At 41.1% G+C, this 21,791-nt stretch overlaps 1 protein-coding gene across 1 annotated transcript in view; it reads left to right on the top strand.

The window, feature by feature from the left end:
* The window catches only part of ASCC2 (activating signal cointegrator 1 complex subunit 2), a 1,163,586-nt gene that overhangs the window by 780,760 nt on the left and 361,035 nt on the right, over positions 1–21,791 (top strand). Inside the window, exon 10 of the mRNA XM_044069746.1 lies at positions 1,944–2,012. Coding sequence (XP_043925681.1) covers positions 1,944–2,012 — 69 coding nt within the window. The remainder of the gene's footprint in view (positions 1–1,943; positions 2,013–21,791) is intronic.

The following is a 21,791-nucleotide window of genomic DNA, read 5'->3' as shown; positions in this document are numbered from 1 at the left end:
TGCCTACTAAAATGATAGACTTTAGCAGAGACATGTTGTAGTTTGTCACTGTAGTGATGTGAATCAGCAGAACATATGTGTAAGGTGGAAATTAATTATGTTCCAGTCTGGCAGTGGTTCTTTGTGGTCTCTGTAGCATCCAGAAATGCTGTACGAGCTCTAGCTCTGCAGACCAAGTGCATACTTTTGAGACAGAGGTTATGAGGACCACTGATAGTTTGTATGCTTCCAGAATAATATAGAATGTAATAAATAGTTCATCCACGTTTTTCAGTCTTGAGTTTTAGTAAGGTATTTGAAATGCTCCAGCTTTCTTGCGATTCAGTACCCTTTGCTTTGATGGGAAAGCAGGTGAATGACGTTGTTCATAGTTAATGCCATTGCTTATATGTGACTGGTCACATAAAAGCAGCTTGTTTTGTTGTTATGTAGGAATGCACTACTTTACAGCTGTCGCTGCATGGCAGAAGGATGTAAGGGATGGACAGGCTGAATAAAGATGGGATGGAGATCTCAGAAGACCTAGGAAAAGCTGAGGTACTGAATAAATCTTTTGCTTCATTCTTCACAAATGAAGCAAGAGGTGGATGCCATGCTGGAAGGGAGGCAGGGCTGAATGAGAAGAACACTGAACAGATGACAACATAGAGTCCATCGAAATCTGGTCAGTGTGTAAGTAAACCCCCTGATGGAGATAAGCATTAGATCTGTTTAGACCTGGAGGACAGCAATTGTGTTACCCTGTACAAGGGGTAAGCCCAGAAAAAAAAAATCTGAAACTGTAGGCCTTTTAGCTTAATAACAGTGGCAAGAATGGAGAGAATCCTGAGGGGAAGACTAGTAGCTTTTTAGAGGACAGCAATATCCATGATATGAACTAGCATTCGTTCATAGTCCAAAAGATCTGTCAGTCAGATTATGGTGAGAAGAACAGTTTCAGGAATTACAAACGTAATTAGTTGAGTACCACAGTGGTCCTTTCTGATGCCTGGTACTCTTCATTATATTTGAGCAAACAGAATCAGATTCTTCACTGTTGACACACATGTGCAGCAGTGGGGGATGGGGTAATTGTCTAGTGAATGATTCAGAAATAGGACAGTCAAGGTTCAGTGCATGTAAATATGAGTACTGCACTTGGGCCTTAAGAACCCTGGTGTGAAGTACCATCTTGAAGGAGTAGAATAAATGATTCCAAAGCAGGAAAAGGATTGATGGATGTTGGTCTCACATGGATTGGACCTTCGTGAGCACAGTAAGAGGGAAATAACACTTATGACAGCAACAAAATGAATGCTCCTTAGGGAATTCATTTCGGAAACAAGTGGAAATGATTCTGCTCTACAGGGGCTTGATCAGACCACACATTGAGTAACTCTATATACTTCTGACGGCCATGTAAGGAAAAGAACATCAGGGTTCTTGAATGACTTAAGAAAAGACCCAAGGAGAGGAGTGGAGTGGTGTAGAAGGAATATGACTAGGGGCTAGAAGAGTAGAGGTTTTCTCGCTTGAAACCTGAAGAGACGGGGGGAGTGATATTGTTGCATAAGATCATCTATGGGAGATGGGGAGGGGCCATTCTGATCAAGAATGGCAGATGGAAAAGGAAGGGAAGCAAACCACAGACTGTAGGGACTAAATCCTTTTGGAGTCTATGAAAGTGCTTTTCATAGAGAGAATTTTGGAACGGCAGAATGAACTACCAGATTGGCAGGATGATAGAGAATCCAGTGAGGCATTCAATATGACGAAGGTCTGGTGGGAAAAGGGCAAGAAAGAAGAGAGAGAGGAGGAAAGGAAGGTAGATAAGACACTTCAAAATGGCAGACAAGGCTGCATACATATGAAGAAAACATATACTGATTGCTGTGTTGAGAAGGGAAGTGTACGCCTTTGAGATTCCCTTTTGTCTTTATGCTTTTCACTGCTGTATCTTTCAGCTCAGAAAAAATTCAAACCTTCGTAGAGGACTTCCTACAGACTTTCACAGCTTTGCTTCATGAAAAGAGGTAAGTGTGTATATGGGAATGATGAGCTTCTCTGTCCATGTAAAGTCTGACAGATTTGTTACTTCTTTTGAAAACTGGAGCCAGATGAGTTATGCTTTTCTTCTGTCATTTTGCCACTGGCAGCAGTTGTTGATTTTTTGCAGATGATTGCACTGATTTTACATTTTCTATTGCAGGTTAAGCGGGTTGAGATTTTTTTGTGCAGCATTTTAGACTATATGTAATATTTGGTGAAGATTATAATGAAAGCCAAAGGATGTTTATGCAAGGGTCACATTATCAGTGCAACCAACAAGAATGAATTTGCATGTTGCTACAGATAAAAATGCTTGTCTGTCTGTTAGATTTTGGTGATCTCCAGTATTAGTCAGTGCACAAGTGGTAACATCAGCCATGTGAGAAAAGAGCAAGAGATATGAAATTTGCAGAGAGTGTAAAAAGAAAAGACAAGTGAAAATATGCCACAGAACCATCGTCAATGGCTCCTAAATGTGCAAGAGGCTAAAAGCATGGAATTAAATAATTATAGAGTAAGAGGCATCAGCAGAGGGAGGAAAAGGAAGCTTGTATTTTTCTGAGGACCATGTATTGAGACCAGATCAGGAACACAGCATTCATTCATGAACATTATGTCTATGCAAGGTATATATGCTGAAGATAGTCCAGCTGAGCCAGTTAATATAAATGGGGCATTTAAGACAGCGGTCATTTTGTGTAGGACTTTCTCTTAAATGTGCATTAGTACCATGACAGTTGTAGCCATTTGAGGGTGGTGGTTATGTATATGGGGTCAGACTAGCTGTGAAGTTCCAGGTTTGAACTGTCTTAATTATATCTCAAACCCATTTTGTCTAAGGAAATATCACATAGATGTAGCATTGCTACCCAAATAATTAGAACACCATTTAAGTAGATTAGTACACACATAAACTGTTTCTTAAGTTACTTTCATTGTGAAAGAGGAAGGGATCTGAAGTGCTATGATAAAATGTCCAGTAAGCTTGATGGCAACAGTCAGCCATTCATTCATGAATGTTGACAGTCAATTAGATATTTGGACTATTTGACCCAGCATATCTGCAGTATAAAGAGCATCTTGGGGAAGCAGGGACTAAAAACACAGACCGTACTAAACCATGCTTAATACAAATGAAGTCGGATGTTGGGGTCTGTTGGTTAGAGTTCCCTTAGTTTATTATACTTTCTGCTGTAATTCTTAGTTCTGAATTAATAAAGGTTTGGTATTACCTGCAAATAGTGAAAGAGCAATGTGCAGCCCTAAGGCATAGAGGGATGAAGCCCTAACTATCATCCAGATGATCCATGTTTGTGTGGTTGCACTGTTGCTGTTGGAGGTGGAGGTGGGGGGCTGGGCAAGGGAAGTATTCGGCTTGAGTTATTGATATTTACTCATCCAACCTGCAAGGAGGAAGGAAGCTATACCCACTGCATTAATGACACTTACTGGCGGGTGAGTGATCTCTCATGGAAGGGGCTCACCAGCCCAGGCTTACCATGTTGCAGTGTTGAGCACACCAGTGAGCTCAGGAGGTGGACCATACCTGTCTCCATCCAGACAGTGTGGAGTCCACAGCCCACCTGCAGTGAGAAGATATTGGGTCAAAGAGGGGAGATGATGTTGAACTTGCATCTGGCTTTCTCTGTCATAGCTGTCTCTGTCCTTCTAGAGGAAGGAACGGTAAGGCTCCTTTCAAGGGGACAAATGGATTGTAGATTTCTCTCCCGGTCCTAGGATGCCAGCCTCTCACTATCTGGAAGGAATGAATGAGTCTGTGGAGTGCAGAAAAGGAGATGTTGGTCAAGTGCTGCAGTAGGAGTTAAAAAACAAAGGAGAGAACAAGATAACTAAGTGGATGTGTACTTAATAAACTTGTTGAATAACTGAAAACTAAAAGAATCAATACTCGACAGAAACATCAAATTGCTCAGTAGTTGTTGACACTAAACATCTTTTACATATTTTTCATGTCACATCTTTCCTGCTAATTTCTTGTGTGTGTAAATGTGATGAAAACTGTGCTAGGCATGCATCTTTTCCATGTTGTTTCTTGTCTGTAATTTCTGCCAGGTTTAAATATGATGGGAAATTTGAGTGACCACAGTCTGGCATATGATTGTACATTATTAAAGGCATCACTTACCTCACATCTTTTCTTTGACATGCATTTATATATAGCAGATATACATTAGGTGTAGGCTGTGGCCTGTAGTGTAGTTTGCTTGTAGGGCATAACCAGATCCTATCCAGTGAATTGCTAACTGTATTGTCTTTTGCCACCAGACAGTATTGACCACTTATTGTGAAGTACTGCTGTAAAAACCATGGCATTAGGTGTGTCACTGCTTTATTGCAGGTTTCAAGAGCGTCTTTTAACATAATCAGTGCGGTCTGCATGTCCTCTAGTTTTGGGGGGCTTCTTGTTGTGCTTTTGTAGATCACCTCTCCTGCTTGCCTTCATTCTCCTAGTTTCTAATGCCTTGCAAGGGTTGTGTGAAATATCAAAACCCCACTAGTCCTTTGTAGGATAGTCAGCAGGATTCTGTGTAGTCTCTGCGGCTCATCCTCCTTCAGTCCTCTTATTGTTCTCTTCCTTCTCCTCATTCTTGTCCTTATCTGCCCATCGTCTTCTTGCTCCTATTCTGCCTCTCAGATTAGTACACTCCCCCCTTCTTTTTTTTTTTAGTCAGATAGTTTTTATTTTAAACGCATTACATAATGAATACTTGTTTACATTGTAAATATTAGATTGCTAACTATATACAGTATTTACATTTTGCCTGACACAGGTAGCCCTTGATAGCAATACGTTTAAAATACAGATAGTAAATCATAGTATAATATACATGAATTATCAGGAAGGGACTGGTTCCATTTGCAAAGTGTACTCCCCCCTTCTTTTTGAGTGATTACTGCAGAGTATTTGTTTTAAGCTTTTACTTGCTAGGAGCATAAGAACAGTACTAGACAAGCAGTCACAGGGAACATAAGATGCCTAACCATATGTACCTTTAAGTTGGCATACTTTTCTACCCTTTTCAAGCACTTAGTTCCCTGACTTACTTGTATGTTTGCCTGTCCCAGGCTACTTAATTTCTTTCCTTCATTGCCTTCTTTAAAATACTTGAAGGAGGCCTTCTTCCTTAACTTGATGCCTGCTTTAAGATGTTTTTACCCTTCCCCTTTGGCTTTTTAATGCACTTCATAATCACACCATAGTCCCTATGTAACACTGCCAATGATTCTCCTCTTTGTCATATCCCTGTATCCCATTTCTATGATAGCTGTCTTCACTTCTTTAGTGAGCCAGACAGCGTTTGTTTTTACTTTTTGTCTAGGCAGTTGTTTTTTATCCCTTTCTGTATGTCCCAGACCTCCCTTTTATGTTTTTCTTTAGCTCTTGCAATTTTTTTGCTATCCTGTCAGTTCGAGATCTTGTTGCTCCCAGTGTATTGTAATCAACTCCTGTGTAATTTTAGACCTTTTACCTCTGTCTCATTTCCCATTCCTTCTTGGCTGGTGTGAACCATACCTTTGCATGAGTTGTATGACCCATTAAGTTGTAGATGCTACCCCACACACACACACACACACACACATCTACATGAAGCAAGAAAGAGGATTATTCCTTTCATCATTCCTTCCAGGGCATTTTGTTCATATTCTTTCAGGTGGAGTTCTTTAGTCTGTCTTTTCTAGATCTCTTGTATGACATGATACTTACTGTACTTTGTATGTTGCAGACTGATATTTTCCATCATAACTTTCTTTCTTTGTCTATCTCTTGATTCAATATCTAAATAGCTTGTATTCCTCTGTGTTTGTACTTGGTGACCTGTAAAGGGCATCCATGCCTCAGCTTTTCTGTTTTGCTTCAATCAGTATAGTGTTTAGAAGCTTACCTTTAATTCTTTACTTTCTCATCTGTCTTCTTGCCACCTTGTCCTTGTTCCTTCATCTCCTCTTTTGTCACCTTCTTCTGTAGTACTTTCTTATATATAATGCTTCCCCTCCACCATACTTGTCCAGCTCATCTTTTGTGAATAGCCTGTACCCCTGTATCACCCGTCCTACTCCTTTCTGTTATTAGCCCATACTTACGTTGCTAGCCCAACCATGCTCACCTCTCTTTCTTTTCCAATATCTCCATTCCTAGTCATCTGAGGCTGGTAAAACATAACCTTTGACTTTCTTCCCCTTCCCCTTTCCCGTTTTTCTGTCCTTTGTCTTTTCCTTTCCTATCTTCTCATTCTTTTGGACTAGACAGTTAAGATTTTAAGCCCATGCCATCACATATAAAATGGCAGAAGTGGCCTTCATCCTGCTGTCACTGCTGTTGCATTCTTTCCTCATCAGTCAGGCAGTCTTACTAATTTATTCCCTTCCATTGCCGCTCTTCCCTATGCCCTCTTGCCCTCCCATCCCATCCTTGTAATTTTTCTAAATCTTTTACTACTTTGTAATTTTCTGAATCTTTTGCTACTTCCCTCTTGCTGTCTTCTGGGTCTTTCTTATGCCATCTTCTACTACTACTGCTTCCATTCCTTGTAACATTACCCTACTTTGATATTTTTCTTTTTCCACACAGAATTGTCATTTTGACCTCCATTTTCCATCTCTTGCTAAAGGTGCAGTCATACTAATGTGCTTTTCCAGCACCATTTTACCAGTGTATTTCCATGGGGATGGTGAGCAAAAGGGCTGATGTGAAGCAGATAACTTTAGAACAGGTGCTTACCTTCCCAACTCCACCTATTGCATTCCATTCTTTCTTATCCCACTCCCTGAGGTGGTATTTTAACTGATTAATCCTTTCTAATCATACTGACAGTCACCTCTGAGAGTGCTAGCATGATTTCCTAACACCTCATACCCCATACATTCCTGTTGCATGTTTGGTCCTCTCCAGTGGTCCTGTATGTTGCTTCTTCTTCTCCCACCTTTTTGATGGACAGGGGCTATGACCTCATGATCTACATCACTTCTGACAATTTGTATATAATGGTACAGGCTTTAACTCTGAATTGTTTGCTCCAATTATTATATGATTTTTGAATGCCCTTTAAAGTAAATGCGCACTGCTATGTCGGGCAGCAGCCACACCTGCCACACCCAAGTAAGCTTTATACTGTTAGAGCTGCTGTTACTGATCAGAGTTATAATCACTGGTTTCCCAGGATTTTACCCACAACAGTAAGTGGAACTTGACCAAGATCATTTTAAGAGAGAGAGTGCACACACACACACACACACACACACACACACACACACACACACACACACACACACACACACACACACACACACACACACACACACACACACACACTTCCAGAAGGGGATAACTATTACTTTCCAGTACTAGGACCCCCTTCCTTATCTGTATAAAAATACTGCCACTGACTAAATATGCCACATTAGCATATCAAAGTGATGGTTACTGTTTACTATTAAAATAAGCCTAGCATTAAATATTTGATTGGTACCAATAACTTGGGCAGAAACACTTTGAAAATTAAAAGCCAATAGTTATTTATGTGCCAGTCTAATGCAAATTTCTTTAAGATAATAGTCGTTAAATAATAGGACTTCATTACTTGAAATAAAATTAAGAAAGGCAGCTTTAAACTTGCACAATGAAAATCAAAATAAATATGCTTAAGCAGCTAGCATAAAGAAGAGTTATGCTTAATAGCTTGTCTAGATTTGTATGTACCATTAGCTGAAGAGAAATTATGAATTTTACCTGTCTGATTCAGAAGTCCAAAATTATTTGCATAATTCCAGAAACAGGACATAGTCCACTTTGTGGTCTCTCCAGAAATGCATCCACCTGCACAGTTCAAAAGCAAGATGGTATCAATGGCTTTACTTTCTGCTTGTCAAGAGTTCAAAGAGTCATTCCAGTTTGACTTAAAAAGTGGATGATGATGCTGTTCTCAGTCTGTTAGCTCTTGTTGGTGCAGGTAAAGTGAGTTCAACAAGTTTGCATCCAGAAAAGGAATGCATTTATGCACAGCAAAGTTTTGCACGTTTGAGGAACACACACAGTTTGTTTCCTGGCGTGCTTCCTTTCTACTGAAAGCAGTTTTACACACTGTAAACTCACATTTCCCCATTGTATGCATTTTACATATTACAAAGTTTACAACCACTATTGTGAAAAATGCAGTTGTATCTACTTAGCTTAATACAGTTTTCTACTCCTCCTGCCAAGTCATTAGTTCATTTATGGAACTCGTTAAGTGGGAGTCCATCTCCTGTGTGTTTAGTGCTGGCCCTTCCTGGCAAGGATTAGGCTTGGAGCTCTGTATATGTGTGTCAAAGTCTACTTTTCTAGCACGTTCCTCCTAATGATGACTCTAGTGGTTGCTATACAGCACTGTAGGTATCCATTCTCTTTACATGCTATTTCTGCATACTGCCCACATATCTGTACTGCTACTACTCTTCCAGACTACCTGATCATTACTGGCTGTTTCAGCTTCTTTCTAGCCAAGTGCTCCCATCTATCTTGACCTGTTTTTCTCCTGCTTTCCTTGTGATGCTGCCTCCTGAGTGACCAACTCTAGTTGAGCTTCTTCCCATTATTTGTCTTCTGCTTCTGTCCCTCTACCTTGGCTTGCTAATCAACCATTCTCTCCCCTTCATCTTCTCCCTTCTCCCTTCTTGCTTCTTATCTGTTGCCTTTTTTCCTGTCTTGTTCCCAACTTGCCTGATCATTTGAAGATCCTTTCTTAAGGGGAAAACTGGGGATCTGGTATGCAAATGTCTATCCTCACTTCCTTGTCATCAGTAGGATTAAGGCCACAGTTCTTCAGTCTGCTGTGTATGAAACTTTCCCAAGCTACTAGCCCCTTCCATTTTTGCATATAATGTACCGTGAACAAGCTTTCTGTCCAGACCTCTCTTGCTGTAAAGAAGCAGCTCTAGGCTGTGCTTTAAAAAAAGTTTGAGATTTTGACTGAAAAATGTCTCCATTTCCTGCATAAATATAATTTTATTTAGTCACTTGCTTCTCTTTTTTTTTTTTGTGGTTTGATGTACTTTTCAGAACAGGCTAATCCATGTGCCTTTCAGAGTTAGATGTTCGTCGTGTTTCACTGTTGCAGTCATTACTCTTGGGTTATCCTGCTGGCAGGCTACCCACAGTCAGCCTGAATTCCAAAGTCTAGGTCCGGAGTTGGTTGCTGTCGCCTCCTCCCTGACGTCAGTGCGCCAGGGGTATAAAAGATGTAGCCGACGCCATTTTCTTCTGTCTTTCTTGCCGTGCGGTGCCCGAAGCAAAAGCAGTTCGCAAGTGCCGGTCGGCCGACTCCTGAGATTTTCAAAGATGAATTTCAGATCCGAAGTCTTCATTAAAGCTAAGTACCCCATTGGGGAAACTCTTTTCTTGCTCCAGACCGATGTCAGAAAAAGTTAACAATTGTATTTCTTGTGGGAAGCAAATACCTCATAAGGATTTTCACTCTTACTGTATTCCTTGCCTAGGCCCTGATCACAACGTTGCTAGCTGTCGGTTTTGTGCTAGATTTAACCAACGCACTTTTAAGCGTCGGTTTGATTTTGCTTTCTATTACTTTGGCCGAAGATTCAGTTATATAATGCCATCAGAACAGCTGATGACTGAAGTTTCTAAAAAAACGCAAGGAGAAAGAAAAGGACAGGCATCCGAGATCCAAAACCGACGACGAGGCTTACGCTAAGCCAGTCGCCGGTTCTCAGTGAGGCGCTTTCGCAGCCCCTGGTGCCCGCTACCTCAGAGCCACAGGCCCCTGATGACTCCCACGTGGAGCCAGCTGGGCCTCTGGATACTCAAGGTATTGGACACTCAGAAACCATTCCCTCAGATGGGTCCAGAGCCGCTGAGCAGGCATTGGCTTCTAAGGGTGTTTTCAGGCCTACACAGTTATATGTAAAGCCTACTTCAGCTTCTAAAGCGAAAACTAAAGCAGCTCTTAAGACAAAGAAACAAGTACAGCATTCTCCAGGACAGACATCTATGCCTAAAAAAACAGATGCTCAAAATGGCCGAAGACCTAATTACTTTGATCAGGGATTCCCATCCCCCTGTTGACAAAAGGCCTAGGCAAGAGACAGACTTTGATTCCTCAGATCAGGTTTCCATTTCCTCTGACTCCTCTTCTGTACAGGAATACTCTCTTCCTCCCTATGAGGATTCTGATGCTGAAGAATCTATCCCTTCAGCCTCTCCTTCTGAGGATTTTTCTTTTGGGGAATCCTTGCATACCACGAGGGAACACTTCCATGGGAGAGCCAAGACTATTCAGAATCAAAGAAAAGGCTTAGAGATTTCCTTTTACTACCTCAGCACAGGCCTCTGGCTAGTCCCCCTGTGTTAGACATTGTAGATGATGTATTTTCAGAGTCCGGCCTTTCTCCTGACTCATTACCTCCAGCCCGTTAAACCAGAGAGATATTACAGGGTTCCAGATTCACATAAATTTCTTTATAAAAGTCCTGCTGCTGACCCAGAAACTATTTCTCAGGGTCCCAAAGGGGTCAAGGCTTCTACTGCAAAAAACCCTATCCCGTCTGACAGGGATTCAAGGGCACTAAACAGATGGGGCAAAAAGGTTTACACTTCTGCTACTTTGGCTGTGAGGGCTTTAAATTGTCAATTTCATATGGTTAAATATCAGCAATACTTAATGTCACTGCTAAAACAGAAAATGTTGGCAAATTCTGATTGTGCAGAAAATAAGGAAATTCAGGATTTATTGCATACAACTGAACAAGTGGGAAAGCATACATTGCAATGTGGTTTTGATTCTCTGGAGGCCTCTTGCAGGGCCGCAGTTACGGGTTCTGTCATTAGGAGGCATGCTTGGTTAAAGGAACAGAATCTGCCTAATCATGTTAAAGCAAAATTATTAGATGCTCCATTACAGCATGATACCTTATTTGGTGTTAAAGCAGAGGAGGTGTTGAAGAAAATGGAGGACAAAGCAAAATCTATGCAAACAGTAAAGGATTTCTTACAGGTACAGCCACCAAGATTCAGCAGGAACTGGCCTGCAAAGAATTGGTCCTTTCCAGTGTCAGACAGGCCACAAAAAGTCAGATAAAGATGCCCCAGAGGCGTATTCTAGCCCTAGGGCTCATACAGGCCTAAACAGTGGGGAGCTTCTACCTCCAAAAGCGGAGAAGACAAATCACAGCCATACAGGAAACAGTCCCAATGACTTGCCTCTGCCAGCATCAAGCACTTATCTTTTGGCAGCCCCCTTAGGGGGAAAACTAACACTTTTCTCTCAAAATTGGCACATGATCACCCAGGACAAATGTGTCCTGAATATAGTGTCTCAGGGATGCAGGTTCCATTTTCACACCCTGCCAAAGACCAGAGGAATGCCAGACCTGCCACAAAATCAATGGGCTGAGGCACAAAAACAAATTTCGTCCCTCATGGACATGAGGGCCATTCAGCAAGTACCACAGCAAGAGCAGGGACAAGGATTTTACTCAAGACTTTTCTTGGTACCCAGAAAGGACAAAGCCTGGAGACCAGTACTGGACCTGTCTATTCTAAACACATTTCTGGACGTTCCAAAATTCAAAATGTTAACTCTGCAGCAGCTTCTGCACATGATGGGCAAGAAGGCTTGGCTTGTAACTTTGGACCTAAAAGAGGCATACCTGCATATCCCAATCAGAAAATCTTGCAGAAGATACCTCAGATTCATAGCTGGCTCAATGCACTACCAATTCTCTGCACTGTCCTTTGGCTTATCTACTGCGCCCAGGGTCTTCACAAAATGCCTGGCACCAGTAATTGCATTTTGCAGACAAAGAGGAATTCAAATATACCCTTACTTGGACGACTGCCTTATACAAGCAGAGAATAAGGACATTCTACTAAAGCATCTGGCATTCGTAAAAAGATTATTAATCTGCCTAGGGTACACAGTAAACGAAAAGAAATCAAAACTAGTGCCCTCTCAAGAGATAATATTCCTGGGTGCAAGCTTAAATACAACTGCCCAGATGGCTTATCTCACGCCAGACAAACAAAGGCAACTGACTTCATACTTCAAAGTGTTGGCAACAAAGACCCAGTTATCTGCAAGAAAAATTCTGCAGGCTTTGGGCTTCATGGCATCCTGCATTCTGTTAATTCCATATGCCAGACTGCATATGAGGAAACTTCAATGGTACCTGAAAAGTGTTTGGACTCAACATTGTCACAGCCTGGAAACAGCAATTGCCCTCATTCCTTGCCTGCAACAGGAGTTTCGATGGTGGGCACAAGCCTGCCACCTCAACAAGGGACAGCCATTCACTCTACCCACTGCCAGGCAATCAGTAACAACAGATGCATCAGATTATGCCTGGGGGGCCCACATGGCAGGAAAGTGTATTCAGGGCACATGGCCCACAAGCCAAATGCATCTACATATCAATCAAAAAGAGATGCTAGCTGTTCAGAATGCCCTGACAGCTTTCAAGGACCTACTTCATCCAGGGCAACTACTGATAAGGACGGACAATACAACAGTCATGTGGTACATAAACAAGCAGGGAGGCACACATTCCTACCCCCTGTGCAGACAAGCCATGACTTTGTGGGACACAGCATTGACTTATCAAGTACACCTGCAAGCACAATTCCTGCCAGGAAAGAAAAATACTCTGGCAGACTAACTAAGGAGAAACCTCACGGATCGCCACAAGTGGAAACTGGATCCTCAAGTCTCCAGCATGATGATAAAGGAATGGGGATGCCCAGACATAGATCTATTTGCCTCCCCTCACAACTGCCAACTACAGAGATTCTGCACAAGGACTCATTACAAGCAAGCATGGAAAGTGGATGCTCTATCATTCAACTGGACAAGCCTAACAGTATATGCCTTTCCTCCTCTGCCTCTCCTCCCCAAGATGCTTCTAAAGGTCAGACAAGAGAAGCCAAAAATGATTGATTGCCCCAGACTGGCCACGCTAGCACTGGTACCCAATCCTAAAAAGCTTGCCTCAAGGCCCAGCCTGGACATTGCTTCTCATTCCTCACTTACTGACCCAACGAAACAATCAGATCCTCCACAGCCAACTCAGGACCCTAAATCTGGCAGCATGGCAGATAATGTAGCCATTCAGAACACACCTCTCTCTAAAGCAGTGATGGATGTTATTTTGGAGGCCAGGAGGCCCAGTACCAGAAAATCTTGCGCAGAAAAATGGAAAAGATTCTGTGCTTGGAACCAGGCACAAGGAATTCACATGTTGGCACCAAATATTCCTCATATTTTACAATACCTAACTGAGATGCTGGACAAAGGCCTATCCTTTTAATCAGTTAAAATTCATGCCTCTGCCATTTCAGCTCATTACAATATGGAACCACCTATTTTTTATCATCCATTGCTAAGGCAGTACTTCAGGGGGGCCAAAAACATAAGACCACCAAGGAGAGCCCCAATACCTGCATGGGACCTCAACTGTGTCTTGGAAAAACTCACACTACCGCCTTTTGAGCCAGCCAATACAGCTGATGTAAAGTTCTTATCTTGGAAAACAGCTCTGCTCCTAGCAATAACCTCTGCAAGACGAGTCTCAGAGTTACAGGCACTCATGGCTGTGGAACCTTTCATCGTTTTCCATCCAGACAGGGTATCTTTTAAGGACGAACCCAACATTTATGCCTAAGGTAGTGTCCAGTGTGGCCCTTAACCAAACCATTCATTTGCCTACTTTTTATCCAAACCCACAGAATAAGGGTGAGAAACTTCTGCATTCTTTGGACATACACAGACAACTATGCTTCTGCTTGGACAGAACTAAAGCTTTCAGAAAGACTGAGCAACTCTTAGTGGCATATGCTGCAGGATCTCAAGGAAAGCCTATCTCAAAGCAGACTATTTCAAAATGGATAGGCTACTGCATTTATTTTTGCTACTCACAACATGGCAAATCAGTGCCTAAGGGCATTAGGCCACATTCAACCAGGGCAGCAGCCTTTCTCAGAGGAGTACCAACCAAAGATATTTTAGAGGCTGCAACTTGGAGTTCAGTGCACACTTTTACCAAGCACTACCATTTACCTCTCTACTCTAAATCCAGAGCAGGCTTTACCACTGCAGTTCTACAGGGCCTTATAGCCTCTCCTAATCCAATTTAGACCCAGCCACCCAACCTCAGCTTTGGGATTCAACCCAAGAGTAATGACTGCAACAGTGAAACACAATGAACATAGTACAGTTGTGTACCTACCATAAATGTAGATGTTTGAGTGTATTCACTGTTGCAGTCCAATTTACCCACCCACCATCCCCCTTGTCTTTGCTGGGACGTATCTATACTTCTCTATCCTATACAACCTATGTAGTGTATTTGCTTGTAGGTGAAGGAAATGTTTATTTTACTGCATGCATAACTATTGGCATAATTTTTAGCCTACCATTTTGGGAGCGCCTGACATCTGGGGCAAGAAAAACTGAAGAAAATGGCATTGGCTGCATCTTTTATACCCCTGGCGCACTGACGTCAGGGAGGAGGTGATAGCAACCGACGCCGGACCTAGACTTTGGAATGCAGGCTGACTGCGGGTAGCCTGCCAGCAGGATAACCCAAGAGTAATGACTGCAACAGTGAATACACTCGAACATCTACATTTATGGTAGGTACACAACTGTACTTTTTCTTTTCTCTTTCAAATCATCTGTAGGCCTTTGTGATTTTATTGTCGTCCTGTTGCAGTACTATTTGTGATACAGGTAAAAGTCTGTGTATATTTTAGTGGTCATTTTTACTGTTGTGCTTTCTTTGGTTGTTTTTGTAAATGTTCACATTTGTTGATATTGTGAATTGAGCTTTCAAGAAAAGTTGACTGTTCTTTATTCACTACATCTAATTATTAATGTAAAAAAAATTCTTATTGTGTAGATAACAGATGAATCAGTTTGCTAATCAGAGAGCATTAACCTCAGCTTTACGATCATACCCCATCGTCTCTGTAACCACACTCATATTTCCAAAGATGATTCAACTAGCTATAAAGGTAGATGGGAAGAAAAGAAAGAGATCTAGTGCTTTCACAGCAAAGATTCATCTGCTGATCCCACTGCTAAGAAGCCAGGAAAGAGAAGGAGTCTTCTACTTTCACTCATTCTCCTTCTATTCTATCAAAAATTCTAGTTAGTGTTGTTTGAGATGCCATCCATCAGATAAATAGCATCTCTTTTTCAGATTTTGAGGTACAAAGGTTTTTTGCTTCTTCCATACCATCTTTTGCAGTATCCTTCAGATGTTTTCTATTCCACCTATAGAAGTTAATTGTAAAAAGATAGTGGAAGCCTTTATAAATGTCCAGGAAATTATTTTGTCTCTTCTCCTTTTGGTGCCAAATTGAGCAGTGGTATTACTTCCCTGCCTAGTTTTGTGGTCAGGACTTTGTTTGCAATTACCTTTGCCAGTCCTTATACTGGTGTTTGTCCTGATGAAGCTGGGATCAAAGCAGCAGGCACTAATAAAGACTTTGACAGATGTTTCATCTTTGGTTGTTGTTTTGATCTCATGGCCACAGTGTTAGGGAATAGCATGTTCTACATTAATTTTGCTGCCAGTTTTGGCAGTTTTGGTTCATATCTTCATATGTGTGGACTAGGCTAAAGGCCACTAGGGCCTTTGTAAGCCTAACTATATGTTCCAAATTTCTTCATATTCTGGTACTCTTGGTAAGTGTAAGCAGGGGCTTGGGAGGTGAAACATTTACAAACAGGAGCCTTGGAGATGAACTATTTACAGGTTCCCTGTGTTCTTTAGAGACATAGATGCCAAAACATGGATGAATTTCCTGTTCGCCATCCAATTGTCCAAGTTATACTTGAATTAGGTTAGGGAGGAACTCTGCTTCACTTAGATGGGGAGCCTGCCTGTTCCAGAGAAAGGGTAGTTTCTGGGATGGTTTCACTTCATAATCTCAAAATGTTGAAATATCGAATTTCAGCATTCCGAGACCATGAAGCCGAAACCCACAATCATGAATAACACAATCACGAACATACATACACCATACACCACATAACATACACACCATTCCACCCAAAGCACACAACCCTACACTATATATATATATATATATATATATATGTATATATAAATATATATATGTATATATAAATATATATATATATATATATATATATATATATATATATATATATATATATATATATATATATATATATATATATATATATGTATATATAAATATATATATATATATATATATATATATATATATATATATATATATATATATATATATATATATATGTATATATAAATATATATATATATATATGTATATATATAAATATATATATATATATATATATATATATATATATATATATATATATAATATATATATATATATATATATATATATATATATATATATATATATATATATATATATATATATATATATATATATATATATATATATATATATATATATATACATATATATATATATATATATATATATATATATATATATATATATATATATATATATATATATACCAACTCCGAGATCGCACATAACATTAAAAAAAAAAAAAAACCCTGACACCACGGCATTCTCCACTCGCATGCACACAGATACACCTCACACATACACAAACACCAACAAATCCAACACTCACACTTGCACCTCCCAACCCTTATCCACACATACAACATACAAAAAAACACACACTCACTCACCTGCAATTTCAGGCACCATAACACTACACGCAACGTTCCGGAAATGCATAAGCACGAATTTGAGTTATTCAAATCCGCTCTTATGCACTTACGGCATTCTGAGTTTTTGGCTTCATGGTCTCAGAATGCTGAAATTCGGTATTTCAGCATTTCGAGATTATGAAGTGAAACCTCTGGGATACATACCTGTCTGTCCAGCAGATCTTGTTTATATCACAGACAAGGTTTAAGTCTTTAGAACAGTTAATTCTGGTGCTGTTTGTTTTGCGGATATGCAGGAAGTCTGTCAGAGTGGGGTCTGACAATGCCATGTGTGCCAAGCATGGATCTCCCCACAACAGCCTGTAGGAGACAAAATGCAGGGGTAGGGTTTTGAGGCGGTCTCCATAGGACATTACTTATGTCCTTTATTCATTTAGTGTGGAACCTCTGTAGATGTTCTAATTGTTGGATGTGCCTGGTTAGGTGCATACCAAAGGGGAGATTGTACTCAGTGACAGGTTTAATGAACGCTGAGTGCAGTAGAACAGTGACCTCCTTGGACCTAGATGCGATACCTTTGTTTATAAGTTGCACAATGCAGACCATTCCTTCTCACTGTTGTAGACATGTGATGGTCAAAAACTAGATTGCCATCTATGAGTCCCCAAATCCCTGATTACTAGGTCAACTCTTAGGGGTATGTTGTCAGTATGATAGTTACCAGGAGTGGATGACTTCACGAAGGATACTATTATACATTTCTTGGCATTTGGTTTTAGTTCATTACTCTGAATTTGTCTGCATCAGCCCTTCCAGGGGAACATTAGTGTCTGTGGGGGGATTCTATGACTGCACCTAATTTACAGTCCTCTGCAAATTTGGTCAACTAAGAGGCCCTTGACTTTGGCATTGACTTCAGAAAAGTCAGTGGCAAAAAGGAGTGTGCCCCAGGATCAATCCCTGAGGGACTCCATTTGTGACTGGCCTCTTGGTAGCAGTGGGCTCCCCAGTTCCAACTTCCCTGGGTCCTATTTGTCAGCCAGTTGGCTATCCCTTGGGTGACTTAAGGGTTTTACCTAACCTCTTGAGTTTGGCAACAATGCCCTAGTGAGGATTGTGTCAGATGCCTTGGCCAGGCCATGGTAAACAGTGTGAAACGTTGTGCCCTTATCCTTTGCTTTGGTGACCCTTTCAAAGAAATCTACAAGGTTGAGTAAGCAAGACCTGTCCTTTACGAAACCAAATTGGGTTGGGTCTAGTGTAGGTTTCCTATGTCATTATTGATCATTTCTATGGCTTTGCATATGAGATTAGTGACATTTTATAGGTCTGTAGGTGGCCCATATTTGTGCAGAAGGATGGCTGTAGCTGTTCTCCATTTATTAGGCACAAAGCCTGTTTGTGGGCTAAGGTTAAATAGTGATTCCAGAAGACCTGATAGGTCATATTGCATGCTGTTTAGAAGGCTCCTTGGGGAGTTGTCTGAACACATCAGTGCAATTCTCTTCTCCTTAGAGCATTAATGACTTGTTCCCTAGTAGGAGGATAGTAGAGGGAGTTATGTTTGGTATTTCCAGAGGGGAAAGTTCAGAGGGAGAGAGGGTTGAAGTTAGAGTTGAATTTGTCTGCCAGTAGGTTTGCTAGATCCTCTGACTCTGTGTCAGTGGTTCCATTAACAGTGAGTTTTGTACACAATTGTATATTGCCTTTGAGGTTGTTTTCTTCCTTCTGTTATAGAACCTATTGATGTGATTCTACCAGGGTGTTTTGTTTTCTTAGGTTACTTCTGTATTTATTCCTGCTGGGTACAGCTTCTTCTATGCAGCTATTAACATGTTTGTATAGAGTTTCTGTGAACAGTTCTAATTAAGCATCAGTGTTCTCAGGTTCTGTGGGGGCGTGGAAATTTGCCAGGCTGTTACTTAAAAGTAGGAAGGATCTGATTTACTCAAACAAGACTCTTCAGCTAACTGTCTGGATGATAGACTGTTTATACCTTTTGGGCACCCTTTTTCTTTGGCTCTGCAGCAGGTATTTAAAGGAGACAAAAAAGCCTGCAACTAAAAAATCATACATGGGCAGGTGGAAAAGATTTTCTAATTAGTGCCTTTCAAAGAACCAGAACCCTTTTTAAGCTCAGATTCCACTGGTTCTTGATCATTTGTGTGAGTTACTGTCCAGTGCTTTGTTAAATTCTTCTGTCAACATACACTTGTCAGACATTTCTGCTTGTCTGCCAATAGATCAACCACTTTTGAATAGTGCTGTAGGTAAACAGTTTTTGAAATAGGTATATACTCTACCTAGGAAATAGGTGGCTCCGCTTTGGAATGTTGTGCTTGAAAAGTTACTTTTTCTCCATTTGTACCAACTCACAAGGCTGATTTGAGGGTCTTAACATGGATGACTGTTTGCCCGTGTGTTCTGACTTACAGGCACTTGGGGTGTATAAACCCTACCTAATTTTTCGTAGGGATAGAATTTCTTTGAGGACAAATCCTACGTTTATTCCTATAGACATCTCACCGTTTACTTTAAGCCAGACAAATAATCTCCTAGACTTCTTTCCTAATCAAAAGAATAAGGGAGAAATAATTTCTTCACTTTCTGGATGTACACAGGCAGCTCAGATACTGCCTTTGCAAAACTCGACCTTTGAGGAAAGTCAAACAGCTTGTCAACTATGAGGGTAAGAAGAAAGGAAAACCTGTGGTTAAACTGACTTTTAATAGATGGTTATCTTATGCTTTTACCTTTTGTTATATTATCCAAAATAAACCACTTCCAGACAGGATTAAGGCCCAATCAACAAGAGCATTGGCTTCTTTGGTAGCTTTCTGGGAAGGGGTAAACTCTAGAAATACTCTAGAGAGGCAGCAATGTGGTCCTCTTTTTCACACTTTTGCAAAACAATACAAACTGAATTCCTTTTCCAGGTCCAGAACAGACTTTGCTAGGAACATTCTACAAGGACTTTTGTTAGTTATTGACCTTCTCCCTTTGTTACTCTTGACTAAACTGTTGGAATCTACCCAACTAGCGTGGGACTATTACAGTGTTTATCCTTGTATAAACAGTACAGTTGTGTAAGTAAAGTTATAATAGTAGATGTTCTAATGGATCCCTTTTGCAGTAGTCTCCCCTCCCTCTGGCCCTCTATTTTTTTTTCTTACTGTCCTTGTTGTAGTTGTTAGGGTGGGTTTAGTTGCACCTTTTCCTGTTTTGTTGTTTCTCATTTTGCTTCACAGTACAGTTATACGGGGCTCTTGCTTCCTTCCTGGGTAAAAAATGTACTGAAGTGATTTGGTGTTAAGCTGTTATTTATAGGGAGTGCCTCAAACACTCCTAGCAGTTGGAGAGCATGGAAGGCACTCAGAGCTTTGGGAAGTTGGCCAGTGCAGGGATTAATACCCAAATGACTTAGTCTATAGCAACAGTTATTCATTCCATTGTGTGTTGTTATGTTAATTACACAGCTGTACTTTATATGTCCAGAAGTATGAATGACTTGGGTGTCCGCATGAATTATTTGGCATACCGGATCGGCCGAGGCCTGGGTTAACAAAGACCGCCACCAGTACTGTTAGCCAACAGGGTGCTAGCGAAAATTGGGCTACTGTTGGCCAAAGAAGGAGAAGAGGTGGAAGGCATGGCCGAAGGCAGGAAGAGAGGAGAAAGGCTAGGACTGTGGTAGTAAGGGTAGGAACTTTGAATGTTGGCAGTATGACTGGTATGTGGAGCTAGCTAGCCGATATGATGGACAAAGAGGGTTGGTATATTGTTTGTGTGTGTGTCTGTGTGTGTGCAAGAGACCAGATGGAAGGGGAGTAAGGCTAGGTGTATCGGAGGTGGGTTCAAATTATTTTATCATGGTATGGGTGGGAGGAGAAATGGCGTAGGAGTTATCCTGAAGGAACAGTATGCTAAGAGTGTTTTTGAGGTGAAAAAGAGTGTCTGATAGTGATGTTTATGAAGCTGGAAATTGATGGTGTAATGATGAATGTTAATGCATATGCTCCACAAGTTGGGTGTGCGATGGATGAGAAAGAAAAATTTTGGAATGAGCTGGATGAAGTGGTGATGACTGTACCCAAGGGTGAGAGAGTGGTGATTGGAGCAGATTTCAATGGGCAGGTTGGTGAAGGGAACAGAGGGGATGAGGAAGTGATGGGGTAGGTATGGTGTTAAACAAAGGAATGCAGAAGGTCAGATGGTAGTGGATTTTGCGAAAAGGATGGACATGGCTGTGGTGAATACGTATTTTAACAAGAGGGAGGAGCATAGGGTGACATACAAGAGTGGAGGAAGATGCACATATGTGGATTATATCTTATGTAGGAGGGCCACTTTGAAGGAGATTGGAGACTGTAAAGTGGTGACCGGGGAAAGTGTAGTTAGGCAGCATAGGATGGTGGTTTGTAGGATAACATTGGTGATCAAGAAGAGGAGGAGGAGTGTGAGGGCAGCACCAAGGATCAAATGGTGGAAACTGAAAAGGGGTAATTGTGAGGTGGAGTTCAGGGATGAGTTAAGACAGGCACTGGGTGGCAGTGAAGAGTTACCAAATATCTGGGTAACTACAGCAGAGCTAGTAAGGGAGACTGCTGGAAAGGTTCTTGGTATGACATCTTGACAGAGGAAGGACGAAAAGGAGACACGGTGGTGGAATGAGGAAGTACAGGAGAGTATACAGAGAAAGAGGTTGGCAAAGGAGAAGTAGAATTGTCAGAGAGATGAAGAAAGTACAGGAGTATAAGGAGATGAGGTGCATGGCAAAAAGAGAGGTGGCAAAGGCTAAGGATAAGGTATGTGAAGAGTTGTATAAAAGGTTGGATACTAAGGAGTTAGAAAAGGACCTGTACCGATTGGCTAGACAGAGGGACTGAGCTAGGAAAGATGTGCAGCAGGTAAAGGTGATAAAGGATAATGAGGGAAACATACAAGCGAGGAAAGTGTGTTGAGGAGATGGAAAGAGTACTTTGAGGGGTTGGTGAATGAAGAGAATGAGAGGGAGAGAATGTTGGATGATGTGGGGATAGTGAATC

This window comes from Protopterus annectens, chromosome 4.part0 (assembly GCF_019279795.1).
Source record: "Protopterus annectens isolate FY-2018-M chromosome 4.part0, PAN1.0, whole genome shotgun sequence".
In the NCBI taxonomy this organism is placed as follows: domain Eukaryota; kingdom Metazoa; phylum Chordata; order Ceratodontiformes; family Protopteridae; genus Protopterus; species Protopterus annectens.
This window is presented reverse-complemented; position numbering and strand designations above follow the sequence as displayed.